Raw genomic sequence first — 15000 nt, forward strand, 5'->3', positions numbered from 1 at the left:
AAGAAGCAGCCCCGATACGAAAACTATGACTCTTGTACAGCTGTGGGCTTAAACCACAAGACTTTAAAGAAAGAGAGAGCAGATCTGTGAAGGACCTGCGGGACAGCGGACTATTATCTAAATTGACGAAAAGTGGACCAGGTCTGTCACCCCAGAGAGTTAAATTTCCTAACCAAAACTGCGCAGGGCAAAAAACATGCTGGCGATGTATTACGATTGAAAAGGTTCGCTGGTTGTAGTTATGTTTAAAATTGTGAAAAACGACTTTAAAGGCAACAACACGTTGCGTATTATCAAGAAGCTTAACCAGCTGATGAACCTGTAAGGGGGGATTACCATGATTATGGGAGCTTATAGTCATTTCACCAACCCGCAAAAAGGCGAAAAATGCCAAGGAGCACATCGCTTGAAATTGACAACAACTATACCTAGAGATAGCCAGCTGAGAAGAACTTTCAATGAGTCTGTGAAGTATTGGGAGCGTTATTGGTAAACGACTATCTACCCGGGATGCTAATTTGGTATACCCTTTGATCATCTGAATAATAAAAAAGGCTTTAGTTGGGTCAGGAAAACCAAGAAATTTATGAGAGTAACCTAACGCAGAGACGTATGAACTGACAGTTGATGGCGCATAGCTTTTATCATACATGTAGGCAATAAAAAGAGCCAACATATGAGGCGATATGGGCAAACTGGGGTGAGCGGAATGAAAAACTGAATTCAGAAACTGGTAAAATAACCTCCATGCTCGCCTATAAGTTGGCACAGAGGAAGACTGGAGGCTAGATTTTGCAAGCATGCTTACTATGGGACCCAATTCTGTGGCTGCAGATGCTGGGGAATCTCTGTGGGTAAAGGGTCCATTGCTGGGGCCAGCTGTCTGAAAGTCTGCACCTGCAAGCGAGACAGAGCATCCGCAAGACTGTTATGAGTCCCTGGAATATGTTTGGCCTTGAAAACAATGTTGTGATATAAACAAATAGAAACCAGCTTACGCACAAAGGACATTAAAGCTTTGTCCTTACAGGTTTGCTTATTGATAACATGAACCAGGGACTCATCAGTCAGGAACAAAATGCATTGATTGCTCATGGCCCCACCCCACCGGTACAAACTCAACACAATGGGGTAAAACTCAAGTATTGCAATATTACGATATTTCAAATTAATAGGCCATTCCCCATAGCACCAATGTGACCCAAAGGCAGCACCAAAACCCATTGCACCCGAGGCATCGGTGTAAAGGTGAAGTTTTGAAGAGCTAAGCCAGGTGTCCTCCAAGAAAAAGGACTTCCCATTAAAACCAGACAAGAAGGACAGCCACAGTTTTAGATCCTCTTTTACCTCTCTGTTAAGACGGATGTAATGGTGAGCAGATTGAATGCCCAAAGTGAGGTCAATAAGTCTTCGTAGAAAAGCTCGACGCGGGCGGATGACGGAACATGCAAAGTTTAAGAGGCCTGTTAGAAACTGCACCTCCTTGAGGGAAACCTTCTTGCGAGACAGAAAATGTGAAATAAGCGACTTGCATTTCTCAATTTTATCGAGAGGCAACCGAGCCTCCAAACGAACAGAGTCCAACTCGATGCCTGCAAAAGACATGGTGGTCGCTGGGCCACAAGTCTTCTCTGGTGCCATGGGGATACCCAGGTACTCACAAAGAGATAAAAATAACTTTAACTGTTTTTGGCATAATTCAGCTGAAGGAGCAACCAATAGAAAGTCATCCAGCAAGTGCAAAATAGCGCCTATTTTTAACTGAAGACAGGCAACCCACTCCACTGCGCTTGAAAACATCTCAAAGGTTAGACAGGAGGAAGAACAGCCCATAGGCATACAATGGTCATAGTAATAAAACCCCCTCCAATGTATTCCTAGAAGCCCATAATCAGCTGGGCGAATTGGGATTATTCTAAATGCATTTTTGATGTCTGTCTTAGCCAAAAAACAACCCTGGCCAATCCCTGTTATTAGCTTAACAGCATCATCTATAGTAGCATATCGAACACTTGTGTGCTCCGGAGATATGCCATCATTGACGGATGAACCTTTGGGAAAGGACAGATGATGAATAAGTATAAACTCACCAGGTGCTTTCTTTGGTATCACACCCAAGGGGGAGATTCGAAAGGGAGACATTGGAGGAGATAGGAAAGGACCAGCAAGCCTATGGGCTTCTAACTCTTTCTTAACTTTAGCATCAACCACTGATGGATTTTCGAAAGCCGACAACAAATTCTTAGCAGATGACGAGACTCGTTCCCCCTCAAAATGCAAAGGAAAGCCCCAAGTAAAACCTGATAATAAACATGCAACAGTGGAAGGGGTATACCCGTCAAGCAGAAAACCTAATCTATGAACTTTTACTGGAGTGGGTAGGCTGGGCAGAATGGGATTTGGCTGAGAGGGACTGGACACTGCCGGCTTGGAGTGAGTCACGAAAAATACATTTGGTCACTGAGTGGTGCCCCTCACACTTAAAGCAAAGATGCTTGAAGGCACAGCCAGGAGAGCACTTGCGGTTCTTATGAAACCGAAAACAAGAACCTTTAGGAATGATATCTGCTCTAGACTTTATAACTTTCCAGTTATGACCCCTCCCAGCCAAATCTTGAACAATTTCCCCATATTTCATGAGGGCGGGGGCCTCATGAGGAAAACGTTTTGTGTAAACCCCTACAAACACATGAAAGCTAATTAACCAAGCTTCTATGGACGAGATTTTCTTCGGCTTAGATACAGGTTCAATTCAGAGGGAAGGGGATGGACCACCTTCGGTACTTTGGACTTTAATGTGGTATTGCTGTCGGATTGGTGTGGAGTGAGCCAAAGTCCACATACTCATGATTCCAAATCTTGGCACGCATCTTGTTAGATACTCGGGCGCCAACAGGCAGAGCAACTGAATTAAACAACTGGCCTGGTACTTGAGGCTGTACACATGGTAATACTTGTGGTGGAAGGCCGGTTAATTCAGAAGAAACACTTTCCAAACTAGCCTGGACAATGGTAGAGGCTAAGGCGACCTGAGGGGTCTGCGGAGCCGTGTCTGTGGTGCTTGGTGGACCAGCAGGGACCTCGTCAACCACAGGTGATGGTGCTGGCAGTTGAGATGTTGCCATCCTACGTGAAACCTTGTCTGCTGCTCTATTCACCAATGTTTCCAGAAATTGTGGTGAAACCAAAGCGCTGTGGTCGGGTGCCTCGACTGGAGAAGCTGTTGTAGATACAGGAGCAGATGACGTCATCCTCCTGGGCCGTTTAGTTTGTGAGGACAAGGCTTTAGCTGCAGCAGAGCTTTCCTGTACACTGGCTCGGGGGTTGACCCGTTTTCCTGATGTCTGGGAATTCGGTCGTCGAGTGGGCACTTTTGGCATGATGAAACTGAAACAAACAAGAAAAACTTGGCAGAAACTAAATAACGTTGCTCACAGCACAGTAAGTGAAAGAAGTGAGCACACAAGACTAAAATTAAATAAATAAATTAATTAATTGGCAGGCACAGACATGTCTAGACAAAAATGCGGACGAGTTGTCAGGCCTTCAAACTGCCAGAGAGAGGCTAGGATACCTACATATCTCTAGCAATAATCAAGGGTAGCATAACTACATATGCCAAACCTTTGGAGAGGAACGGCAACCCTGAGATTGCAGCCTTAGAGTGAGAGAAAAGCTAGGATAACTACGTATCACTAGCAATAATCAAAGCCAGCATAACTACATATGCCAAGCCCTCAGAGAAACTAAGACCCTGAGATTGTAGCCGCAGATCTGGTTGGGGTCATGGTAGCTACAAATTGCCAGCCATCATTAAGACTAGCACGTTTATGTATGCCCAGCTAAAACAACAACCTAACCTTACTAGAACTAGAATTTATCGGGGGAGGAACCACATCCATTGGTTAATACAGCTAAAGCAAGGCGTCAAAATTTGCCAGGGAGGGAACATGTCCAAGCTGGCAAAACAAAAGACCTCCGTTGAATAGAGGTTACAAAAATAACGATAGGATAAAACGCGTGCAATTAAGTGAGCATAAACATAAAGGGAAGACAAAAATTCGGATCAACTGTCCTTTAGTAGCCCCATGATAGTTGCGGTAAAGAAAATACTGTCCCAAGGGGTTTACATGAACACCATCTGGCTTATAGAGATCCTTAAAGCAGCTATTAAACTTATCATGAGACCAACAAAAAACATTAGGGTAATGGTCCAGGACAACGCTAACATAGTGGTTTACAATTGTAGCTTGCTGAAGAAAAATTGAGGCATGTGGAAAGGAAATGCCATGTGGGATCACGAGACAAACTCCGATCACACGAACGGAATAATCGTTCAACAATAAAGAAACAAGATCATCAATGGCAGAACCAACCACCTCTGGTGTAGCATGCGAAAGGTCGTTGGTACCTATCTCCAAGATAACAATATCTGGAGCGAGGTCGCTGACCACGTGAAGGTCCTTCTCCATTAGAGCGCGAACCGTTCGACCGCCAACTCCATGCAAACAAACCGGCGCTGTGCCCAGAAGCTTAAAGTCGCGACTGGCTTGGGGATCAAAACCCGCTCGCAAATGGCGCTGAAGCCTCTTCACAAAGGAATGACCCAAAATAAGAGCGGTAGGAACAGAACTAGCGCCTGCCATGGTATGAAATATTAAGAATATCAGCGAGGAACTCGGACCGCGATGTAAATATAAAGCAAATACCGCGCACGGGCAAAACAAGCAGAGCAAACGTGGTGAGGATATGCTAGGAGTTGGCGTAGAACTATCTCGTCCACTAATAGACCAAAGGGAATAAAAACAAGATGCTTACCTCCAATGTCGAAAAGACACAATATCACCAACGATGATCTGCAGAATGAATGCGTCGAAAAGACGCAATATCACCAAGGATGATCTGCAGAATGAATGAATACCTCATGGCGTAGCCGAGCTAACTCGTGATACAGTAGAAAGAGGGGGTCGGCGTAATGAAAATATAACACCTCCAACGCTAGCCCCCGTACGTGACTTGCTTGATTACGTAACCATTGTTGCGGCGTAAGAAACTGCGCGCGTGACTACAAACTTGCTTGTAGCTGAAGTAACATAATAGGATTAATTGCAACCGTGGGGAAAAACATAAAAATCCTATTCGCAAGCAAATATTTTCTTTTTCTAAACTCGTCATCTAGAGAACTGCAAGTTCAAACTGGAGAATCGCGAGTTTAAAGTGGCAATGGCGAGTTTGAACTAGACAATCGCCAGTTCAAACTATAGAGTCGCCAGTTTAATGTGGCCATTGTGAGTTTGAACTCGACAATCGCCAGTTCAAACTAGAGAGTCGCCGGTTCAAACTAGACAATCGCCAGTTCGAACTAGCAGCAAGTCCCTCAAAGCAGCTCCAATGTGGAACTGAAGTTTTTCCACATGTTTACCAACAATCGTCTGCCCGCCTCTCGAAGATATTACAGATGTTCCTGATGTTCCTGAGAATTCTTGCACTTAAAACAGAGGTGAGGGCAGGAAGGCTACTGAAAAACTTGAAAAAGTGGTTCAATAGTGGCCGAAAAGGGACTTTTGTCTAAAGATTCACAGATAAAGAAACTAAGAAACTTTGATAACCATTCTGTAAGAATCATCCTCTTCTATTTTCGCATGATTTTAGCTTGGGCAAGACATTGTTTGTACTTATTACCAAATTCAAGCAGCAAGTCCCTCACAGCAGCTCGAATGTGGAACTGAATTCTTCCATGTGTTTACCAACAATTGTCCGCCCTACTCTCGACGTGAAGCATCCTTGAAACATGCAAAAATTTCTAGCAGCCAAGCTACTTACAAATGGTTTCCAGTTCGCTTGAAATGTTTTAAGCTCAAGTTGCTTCAAGAGGCGATACGTTTTTCAGTGTTATATTTATCTGTAACTATAACTTCAAAAGGTGTAAAGAGAGGAATTCGATTATTCTTTCGATCTAAAATTATAAAATAATTGAGCAGGACCTTTTCCTGATCTAATGTTGCCAGAATGTATTCTCATAATCTAGTTCTTTTGTTGTTTGATTACTCCTAACCACAAATTTTCAAATTTAATAGAAAAATCAATAAAGTGAGGACACTCAAAAATATCTAGTTCTTGTGTTCTTTGATTACTCCTAACCACAAATTTTCAAATTTAATCCAAAAATCAATAAAGTGAGGACACTCAAAAAAAGAATTGTTCCAGTGTTTAGTGGAAAGCTTGACAAAGCGTGCAAAGGTCACTGTTGATGAAACCGATTTCTGCTGTACAAACATTGTACAAATGTCTCAAGAGCAACAGATTTCGTCAAAAGGAGTGCTTTTCAAGTCTCTTCCTCACTTAGACTTAACTTAGACATTAATTTGTTGAAACCTCTTGAATGTGTGGCTTTCTCCTGAATAAGAAGAGCGTAAAAGTCTTTACTTTTGCTGAAGGTAGGCGTTTGTTACCACATTTAAAATCAAGCGTTCTAAGAACATATCCACTGACATCAGATTTCTTAAATGCTAGGGTATGGAGCATCGAGCTGCAGACCAAGGTAGGTAATTTGTACGTGTTAGCCCCTTACCTTTCACAACATCAAAGTAATCTATGTTACTCAGAGAAAACATCCTTATTTTGCAGTTGTTCCATCTAAAGTAAATTTTGATCAGGGAGGCAGTCCTCTCAAGGTGAGGCTCTTTCATTGCACTTCGATTGGGTTGACCCTTGCGATTACCCAAATGTGGGTAACTCGAGCGTATAATTTCTGGTAGTGAGGACCTGCGTTCGCGCTAGTCCCCGCACCCCCCTCGGGAAAGGAATGGCACTAATGGTTCCAATTTTAAAATTCCGGAAATCCATGCTTATCTCAGCACCTTTATGGAAACTCTAGATCTGTAAGGTTTAAACAACATTTCCAAAAGTAGTACCCCAGTATGGCAGTGTGGCCCAGTGGTTAAGGCGCTTGCCTTGAGATCCGGAGATCCCTTGTTGAAGACCTGTGCTGATCACTCGCTGAATTTGTTCCCGGTAGTCGCTGGTTCAACTTTCCAGCTGCACTTGTAAAGAGCCAACTAGTTTGCATCCGGCCAGTCAGGAGTCTTAAAACTTAGTTTTGTTGTTCTGTTCCGTGGTCTAAGCACAGTACAAAATGGATGCAAGTGACTTTTTCGGCCGATTTTATGCTTTGATCAATTTTATTCATTATTGAAGTCCCGGATTGCTCCATTATAAAATATACTATGATAATGAATATAATTGAGCAGTTCAGCACTTCAATAAGAATATTTTTAAGCAAAAATAAAAATCGGCTGAAAATAGTCACCTACTAGGTTTTCAATTTTTTTATTCAATTTATTTTTTTATGACTCGATGGCAATAGACATGAATAGACTTGAAATTATTGGTAGAAACACTTTTCAATCACATGAAGATGATACAACATTAAGTAGCTTTGGATTTCAAGTTTTAAGCCCACTTAAGGATAGATTTTTATCAAGATAAGATTAGTCCAAGAAGCTTTATGACAGAGGACACAATAAGGCCTCCAAGGTAAGTGCTGATGCACGTGCAAAGCACGGTAAAAAAAGGACAGGCAAAAGGCAATGGCGTTTAGATCTGTTGATTCTGTTGATTTATGATGGTGTAACGAACTAGCGAGCAAGCAAGCAAATATTTTTATGTGTGGCAAAAGCCTCATTCCATTGATGGATGCTAGCGTTTCGTTTCGTATTGCTAACCAAAAAGATACTCTTACTGGGCAAAGTAGGAGATCAAAAAGCAATGAAATAACAGCAGAGCTGGTCAGAGTTAAAGTTAAATGCATATACCGTTTTGCCCAGCCGTTGCACGTGAAACAGAAGGGTGAATCGATGTAGCATGGTTATTCACGAGTCCATTCCAGTCCTTACAAAATCCATTTCTTTCAAGAGCCAAACCCAGCAGCGAAAATGGGGTTAGTTTGCGATGTCAAAGGTTTGAACTCCAGTCAGGATATATTCTGCCTTGGTAAGTAACTTTTGAAAGTGCGTTGTAATCCCAGAAAGAGTTGCAAGGTGAAGTTGCTGCCCCAGGCACACTCACTCTCTAACTGTGACAATCGATGGATGGTTGTTCACGAAGGCAGCATTTTTGGGCTGTTATCGAGCGATTTCTCTGTCTGGTGGTGGACAGACATCATTAAGTCTTGAAGCCCGCAAGTCACATTCACTTCTTGAAGAAATACAAGGTCGGCAATGCTTCAATTGCAGGCCTCCTGAGCCAGACAGAGTCAAGTTATGGTACAGACTTTCCAAGCTGCTGGGGGTGTAAATTGTTTAGACCTTTGGGAAAGAAGAACACCGATGGGAGTCAGGGCTCATTTGCCTAGCGTTGTGCTGAGTCTGGAGTGCATTCCATGGCCTGCTTGGAGACTTAGTGTTATGTTTTTGCGGGGGATCCATTTCGAAGACAGGAAAGGATTACCCATAATGCAACTGTGCCATAGAAGGTGCATGAAGGCAGGCTCGTGTGCCGTGCTTGAGAAGGTTAGATAAAAGGGGCTGTAGGCAGGCGGGATTAAGAGCTAGAGATTTGAGCTTTGGCATGTCACTAGGTCTGGACCGACCGGGGCACTTGTATGATGGGCGGGTACTTCCCTTGCCATCCATCACTGCATACTGGCTTCCACATGTGACGTGCAAAGAGAAAAAGATTGAAGGGCTGTATCTCTGTAACATTTAAAGCTAAGCATCTCACCTTTAACATGCAATCACCTTTCGACCAGTGCTCTCCAGCATTGAAATACGTTTGTGAGGTCTTGACCTCGCGATACTGGTGCGACGCTCTAACCAACTGAGCTAATAAACCTCTGACTTTGGTAGCTGGTCATTTGTGGGTTCCAATGTTCCTGTTAGGAATTAATCAACGATGAAAGGAAATATGAAATGGATCATATATGAACTAAGGATATGAAATCAAGTGAAGCTATGATCCTCGCAGTCATAAACGCATTTTCTGCAATTGCGCAAGGAAGCCTGAAAAATTAAGGACTTCAACGGGGTTTGATCCTGTGACCTCGCAGGTTCATCGATTCATTACTCACTGGAACATTGGAGCCCACAAATGACCAGCTCTCAACGTCAGTGGCTTTATTGGTCAGTTGGTTAGAGTGTCGCACCAGTATTGCAAGGTCACGGGTTCAACCTTGTTGACGTCCTGAATTTCTCGGGCTTCTTTAGGCAATTGCAAAAATTGTGTTCATAACTGCGAGGATCATAACTTCACTTGATTTCATATCCGGTGTAACACCGACCTCCGGTGTTACGTTGTCCAGATCCAGGCTGTGCTAGGACCTTTAATTATGTTGACGATGCAGAGTTACATGTATCTGTTGGCCAACACTAGGAGAGTGTTTCTGACAAGCTTCATGTTATGTTAAGAAATTATTTTCCCTAACTATAGGGAGTCTTTTGGTCACAAGCAGAGATGGAGAAATGTAAGGGAAAACAGATTGGTGCGGATAGGTGTTCTTTTTTAGTGTAAACGACCATGACCCTCCCCCATTCCCCCTTCACCCACCACCCACCAATTGCACTGCCATATTGATCATGATAAAGAGTAAAGAATTAAAATGTATGTTTACTGCGCCATGTCCATCCATTGGTGTCTACTTTTAGGGGGCATTCAATTGACCCTTTTCCTGAATAGGAATACGTGGAGTACTGATTTAAAATGGTAGGTCTGGCGTTTTGAAGCCAAAAGGGAAATAAAGATATGTTTAAAATAGCAATTGAGCAGGTGTTTGACAATTTTAATGTAAATCTGCATAACAACGAAGGATTTCTAACCTCTATTCCATGTATTCCTATTCCGTAATATGGTCAATCGAACACACCCTTATCTGACTGTAATATGAAAGCACCCTTCAATGAATCGTCTCGACCATCTTTGAGTCTTAATCTTAGCAGAGCTCCGTGCACCAAGCACTGTAGTTAAGAAAAGTTTGGTTTTATAGCTATGACATCATCCACGGTCCATCCGTACGTCCACCCCTCCATATGGCAATTTGACCAGTACCACGCTAGTTTACAGCATACATCTTTAATATTGGACATCCATGTTATGATCAAGCAAGGAAGATCCTGCCATTTTGCGTCCAGATATATTTCCACCTCAAGCGTTTTTTAACTTTATTTACTTCACCAAAGAGCTTCTTCTTAAAAGGTGTCAAAGACTCTGAGATGTAGATGTTTTCTTGGTCCGCTACACCTAAATCCGGCAGTGCATTCGTCCTTATCTTGATGAGTTTTCTTCGATTAGCATAAAATACATTGGGCACATCTCTCAAGTAAATTTAACAATAATCTTAGGTGGGGCGTCTGAATTATAGAACGGGAGGGGATGAGATGTTGAGATATCTTCCTCTTGACTGGAACATTAATCACCTTACCAACTGCTATCACAATATCGTTCGTTGAGTAGTCTTCGCTTAGAGGTATTCCAGATATTTCCAGACAGTCTCTACGAAGATCTGTGCCATACTTTCAAAGGTAGCTGTAGTTTCTTGATTTTTCTTCCTTTCATTTTCAAACGCGGACTCTAACTCATTTAACTTTCGTGACTGCTGCATGTATTTTTTCATTAGCCAGCCGAAGCTGTGAGAGAACGTCTTCGTACTTTTGATCCAAAAACTCCACTGACTTCTTGAGTTCAGCAAAGTTTGCTGTCCTCTCTAAGGGCTTGATCGCCTCATTGAGAAGTGTCTGAATCTCCTGTTTAGTGACCATAGCCTCGTTTTGTTCAGGAGGCTCGATAAACGTGGCTGCCGGCCATTGCGACACATGCTAATCTCCTAGAATGCCATCACTTGCTTGTATGGCAATAAAACATCCACTTACTTTGATTTACAACCACCAACAGTCCAGGAATACTTTGCATGAAGATATCTCCATATTTTCTACATGTAGCACAGTTAAAAGCAGATTTTAAAATCGTATTTAAGAACTTTTCATGACAAACTAACGTTTGAAACATTTGGAACAAATTTCAAACTTAGCAGGTGTAACTGTAAATTAAAAGCTCCTAAATCAACCATTATCTACATTTGTTGCATCTTTTAATGCAAGAAATATGTTTCAATATGCTTGCATTTTGTTGTGAAAACTTCCTGAAAATACAATAGTTTTCGTAGTGCAGTGATACTCCCTTTGTACCATTGAAACAGTTTAGCATGGGTAGTCCTGATAAAGTCCAACATGTTAAACCTCCATTTACAACACCCCCCTTCAAAATGAGGTAACCTCTAAAAATTATAACAAATGTAAGCTTCCCTCTCATATCTGGAAACTATCACAACATATTTTTAATTGCTCTACATTTGTTGAATCTTTTAATGCAAGAAATATGTTTCAATATGCTTGCATTTTGTTGTGAAAACTTCCTGAAAATATAATAGTTTTCGTAGTGCAGTGATACTCCCTTTGCACCATTGAAAAAGTTTAGCATGGGTAGTCCTGATAAAGTCCAACATGTTAAACCTCCATTTACAACACCCCCCCCCCCTTCAAAATGAGGTAACCTCTAAAAATTATAACAAATGTAAGCTTCCCTCTCATATCTGGAAACTATCACAACATATTTTTAATTGCTCTACATTTGTTGCATCTTTTAATGCAAGAAATATGTTTCAATATGCTTGCATTTTGTTGTGAAAACGTCCTGAAAATACAATAGTTTTCGTAGTGCAGTGATACTCCCTTTGTACCATTGAAAAAGTTTAGCATGGGTAGTCCTGATAAAGTCCAACATGTTAAACCTCCATTTACAACACCCCCCTTCAAAATGAGGTAACCTCTAAAAATTATAACAAATTTAAGCTTCCCTCTCATATCTGGAAACTATCACAACATATTTTTAATTGCTCCCTGAAGTCTCAACACCAACTCATCATCCGGTTTTATTTTGAATAGATTCCTGAGTAAACAAAAAATATAAAATGCAACTATTGTCCAGATAACAGCAACCAAACATCTTTGAATACTCTTGGAGATCAAAAGTACTGTAACTGTGACCACTGACAAATTAAAACTCAGGCAACTTATTTTTTAAGCAATTTTGGGGCCAACTAGATTAAAACAATTTCATTCGACCAAGCCAAGCATTGTAAACAAGATTAAAACATCTGAACTCGAGAATATGCTTACAATACTAATAAAATACCACTGTAACAACTTTCGTAATATATTCAGGCAAAGCTAGCAGTAAAAGTTAATTGTTAACCAACTTTGAAAGTAAGTTCAGCATCAATTTATTCTGCTCGACCATCGATGCTTGAATTTGCTGCTGTTGTTGTTGTTGCTGTGCCGTCATGGCCATCAGGGAATCGTATCTCTTGCCTTCCATTTCTGGTTGTGTCTTCTTTGTTCAAATTTCTTGCTCTCGTAATTTTGCTTCTTGCTCCGACTTTTCCTTTAGGTAGCCAACTACTACTGACCCGAATCTTCTTGCTTTATTCTTTGAAGGCAATGACGTTGCATCATCTTGCTCGTCATTTGCAAGCTTCCTCTTCTTTGTTTCTCCAAGGTTCTCCATTGCAGTTTTTCTTATTTTCTGGGCTTTAGACTTCTCCTGTTCAGTTTTTCTTTAAGCTTCATTTCCCTCTTCATCGCTTAAGTCTTCTTGTTCAATAAGCTCTTCCAGAAGCACCTTGAGTTCAGTCTGGTCCACTTCGATACCACTCGCTCTTTCTTTGGTGCTTAACTTTTTCTTATACTTGGACGAGATTACTCTATAGCGATCCTGTACGGCACGTTTGGACACTGTAAATGTTGGTGTATCATAGCTACACGAAGTATCTGCGATTTGCTTCCATACTTGAGCTCGCTGAACTGTTTTTTTCTTCGTAGACTTAAAGATATCACTTGCTCGAATTTCACAAGCCAAACATAGATAATGTTTTTCAGTCCACTCCATTTCCAAACCTGTACAATATATTGGAAGTATATACTTTGAGCCTTATAAGAAAGTAGCGTCGAAAAATAAACAAAAAATTTTCTCAATATCCTACCTAGAGGTCTTAAAAGGTGGACGTTCTGGAGAGAACCGAAAACATGCCGTTCTGGGGTCCGCGCCGCCAGAGACGAACGTGATGCCATGCACAGTATGAAATAAAATTCTCAAAGTAACTTCTGGCCACCATCCGTGGCTCACGAACGTCTGCTGCTTAAGGTCTCTATTGGAGGTTTGGTGCAGCAGCGATCAATTGCTTTGCGTCGTTGAAGACTCTTTCTTGAACCTCTGTCCAGGAGAATAGGTCTTTCTGGGTTAGGGCAGTTAGGGGTCTAGAGCAGTATGGCGACAGGTGATTAGACATTCCGAGGAATCGTAGGGGGGCGGCCTTGTTTCTTGGCTTGGGCATAGCAGTTATAGCAGTGACTTTGTCAGGATCGGCTTTTATCCCATTGGCTGTGATGATGTTACCCATAAACTTCACTTCTGTTAACTTCAACTGCAGTTTGGTGGGGTTTAGTTCAATGTTATTTTGGAGGCAACGTTCCATTAGGGCTACAACCAACGATCATCATCTTTCTCAGCTTCACTGAAACCTGTTCCTTCTCCAAAGACCAAATTGTCGTCAGCTATACAAATTATGCCCTTTAGACCCTCTACAGCAGAAATAAGTCGCATCTGAAATTCTTCAGGGGCACTTGAGATCCAGAAAGAAAGGGGTCATGATTTTGACATTTGGATGTCTCAGTCCATAGAGGGGAGGTTACTATGAGATAGAATGTTGCATGAGGCTGCAGTGTTAATCTGGAGTGTAATTGGCTGGAAGTATGAGGCGGTAGCTGACAGGGGTAGTTTTACAAAGTATTTCGTCTTCTTCTGTGGAGTTTCTAGAGAGTAACATTGCTTGTGATAACAATCAGCGTACACCATGGGGTCGTTAGGTTCGTCTTCATCAAATTGCAGGTGATGCACATCTTCCCATCGTCGTGCGCTTCCCCTGTTACTGGGTGTTTGCCTGGGGGTCTGGTTGCTGCGAGTGGAAGGAGGGTTTGAGCCTCCGTCGTTGTGGGGGTGGGCCGTTTGCCAGGCACACATTGGCGAAATGGTCATTAATGCCACACTTTGAACATGTTTTGCCCCTTGCTGGGCATTGTCTCCATGGGTGAGGCCCCTGTTTGTCTCCACACCAATGACATGTTCCAGGCTCTGTACATAGCTTCATCTCCTTATGTTTCACCCAGTGGACTCTTTCGTTGATGGTTGATTTTGAAGAATCTGCTATCAGCTTGTTTGCGGTGTAGGCAGACTCTAAGGCCTTGGCTTTGGTCACCACATCGGCCATGCTCTTTGGTGTGTTGTCGGGCTTGAGATGTGTTTTGAGCAACTCGGCTCGCATGGCGTCGTTGTTGAGACCAAATATAAATTTCTTGTGATACATTTTGTCACTAAGTGTTCCATAAGAGCACAGACTTCCGGCTTGCCTTATCCTAACTTCCCATGCTGGTACCGATTCAGTCAGTGTTTGATTAAAGGCCCAAAAACTTACATATGTTGGCCAGAAATGAACTGCCGGTCAAACCTCTTTAGTGTAGGCGAAGTTTCTCCATCCAAATCCAAGGTTTGGCTCTCTCATCGATCGCAATGTGAGGTTCTATTGTGTATCATATGGCCTGAAGGGCTTTGTCTGGCATGGCCGGCCGAAGTGCGGCGATTTCGAGCTGTGGTTGCCATGAGTTCGTATATCCAATGTAACATTGAGTGAATTTTTTTTTGTTTTTTGATCAAAATATTCGCTGGAGCGGTTCTAGAAAGGGTTCATCTCACTTCTGACACCAAGTTTGGTGCTGTGTATCGGGAGACTACGGTGGACCATAAGGGACACTTTGATTTTTTCGTCACAACTTACTAACTTGCGATTGCAACTTAATAACTTGAGGTTCCAACTTACTAACTTGCGATCGCAACTTAATAACTTGCGATGGCAACTTACTAACTTGCGATGGCAACTTACTAACTTGCGATGGCAAC

The 15000-nt window shown here is 42.2% G+C and overlaps 1 protein-coding gene and 1 pseudogene across 1 annotated transcript; one reads left to right on the top strand and one right to left on the bottom strand.

The window, feature by feature from the left end:
- Nucleotides 1-807: 807 nt before the first annotated feature.
- LOC138017770 (uncharacterized) lies at nt 808-2142 on the bottom strand. The gene has a single exon (XM_068864755.1). It carries the CDS (start codon nt 2140-2142, stop codon nt 808-810), a length of 1335 nt encoding a protein of 444 aa, XP_068720856.1.
- Nucleotides 2143-6643: 4501 nt separating this feature from the next.
- Nucleotides 6644-6786, top strand: LOC138017942 (U1 spliceosomal RNA; annotated as a pseudogene).
- The last annotated feature ends 8214 nt before the right edge of the window (nt 6787-15000 follow it).

This window comes from Montipora capricornis, chromosome 9, assembly GCF_036669925.1.
Source record: "Montipora capricornis isolate CH-2021 chromosome 9, ASM3666992v2, whole genome shotgun sequence".
NCBI classification, from domain to species: domain Eukaryota; kingdom Metazoa; phylum Cnidaria; class Anthozoa; order Scleractinia; family Acroporidae; genus Montipora; species Montipora capricornis.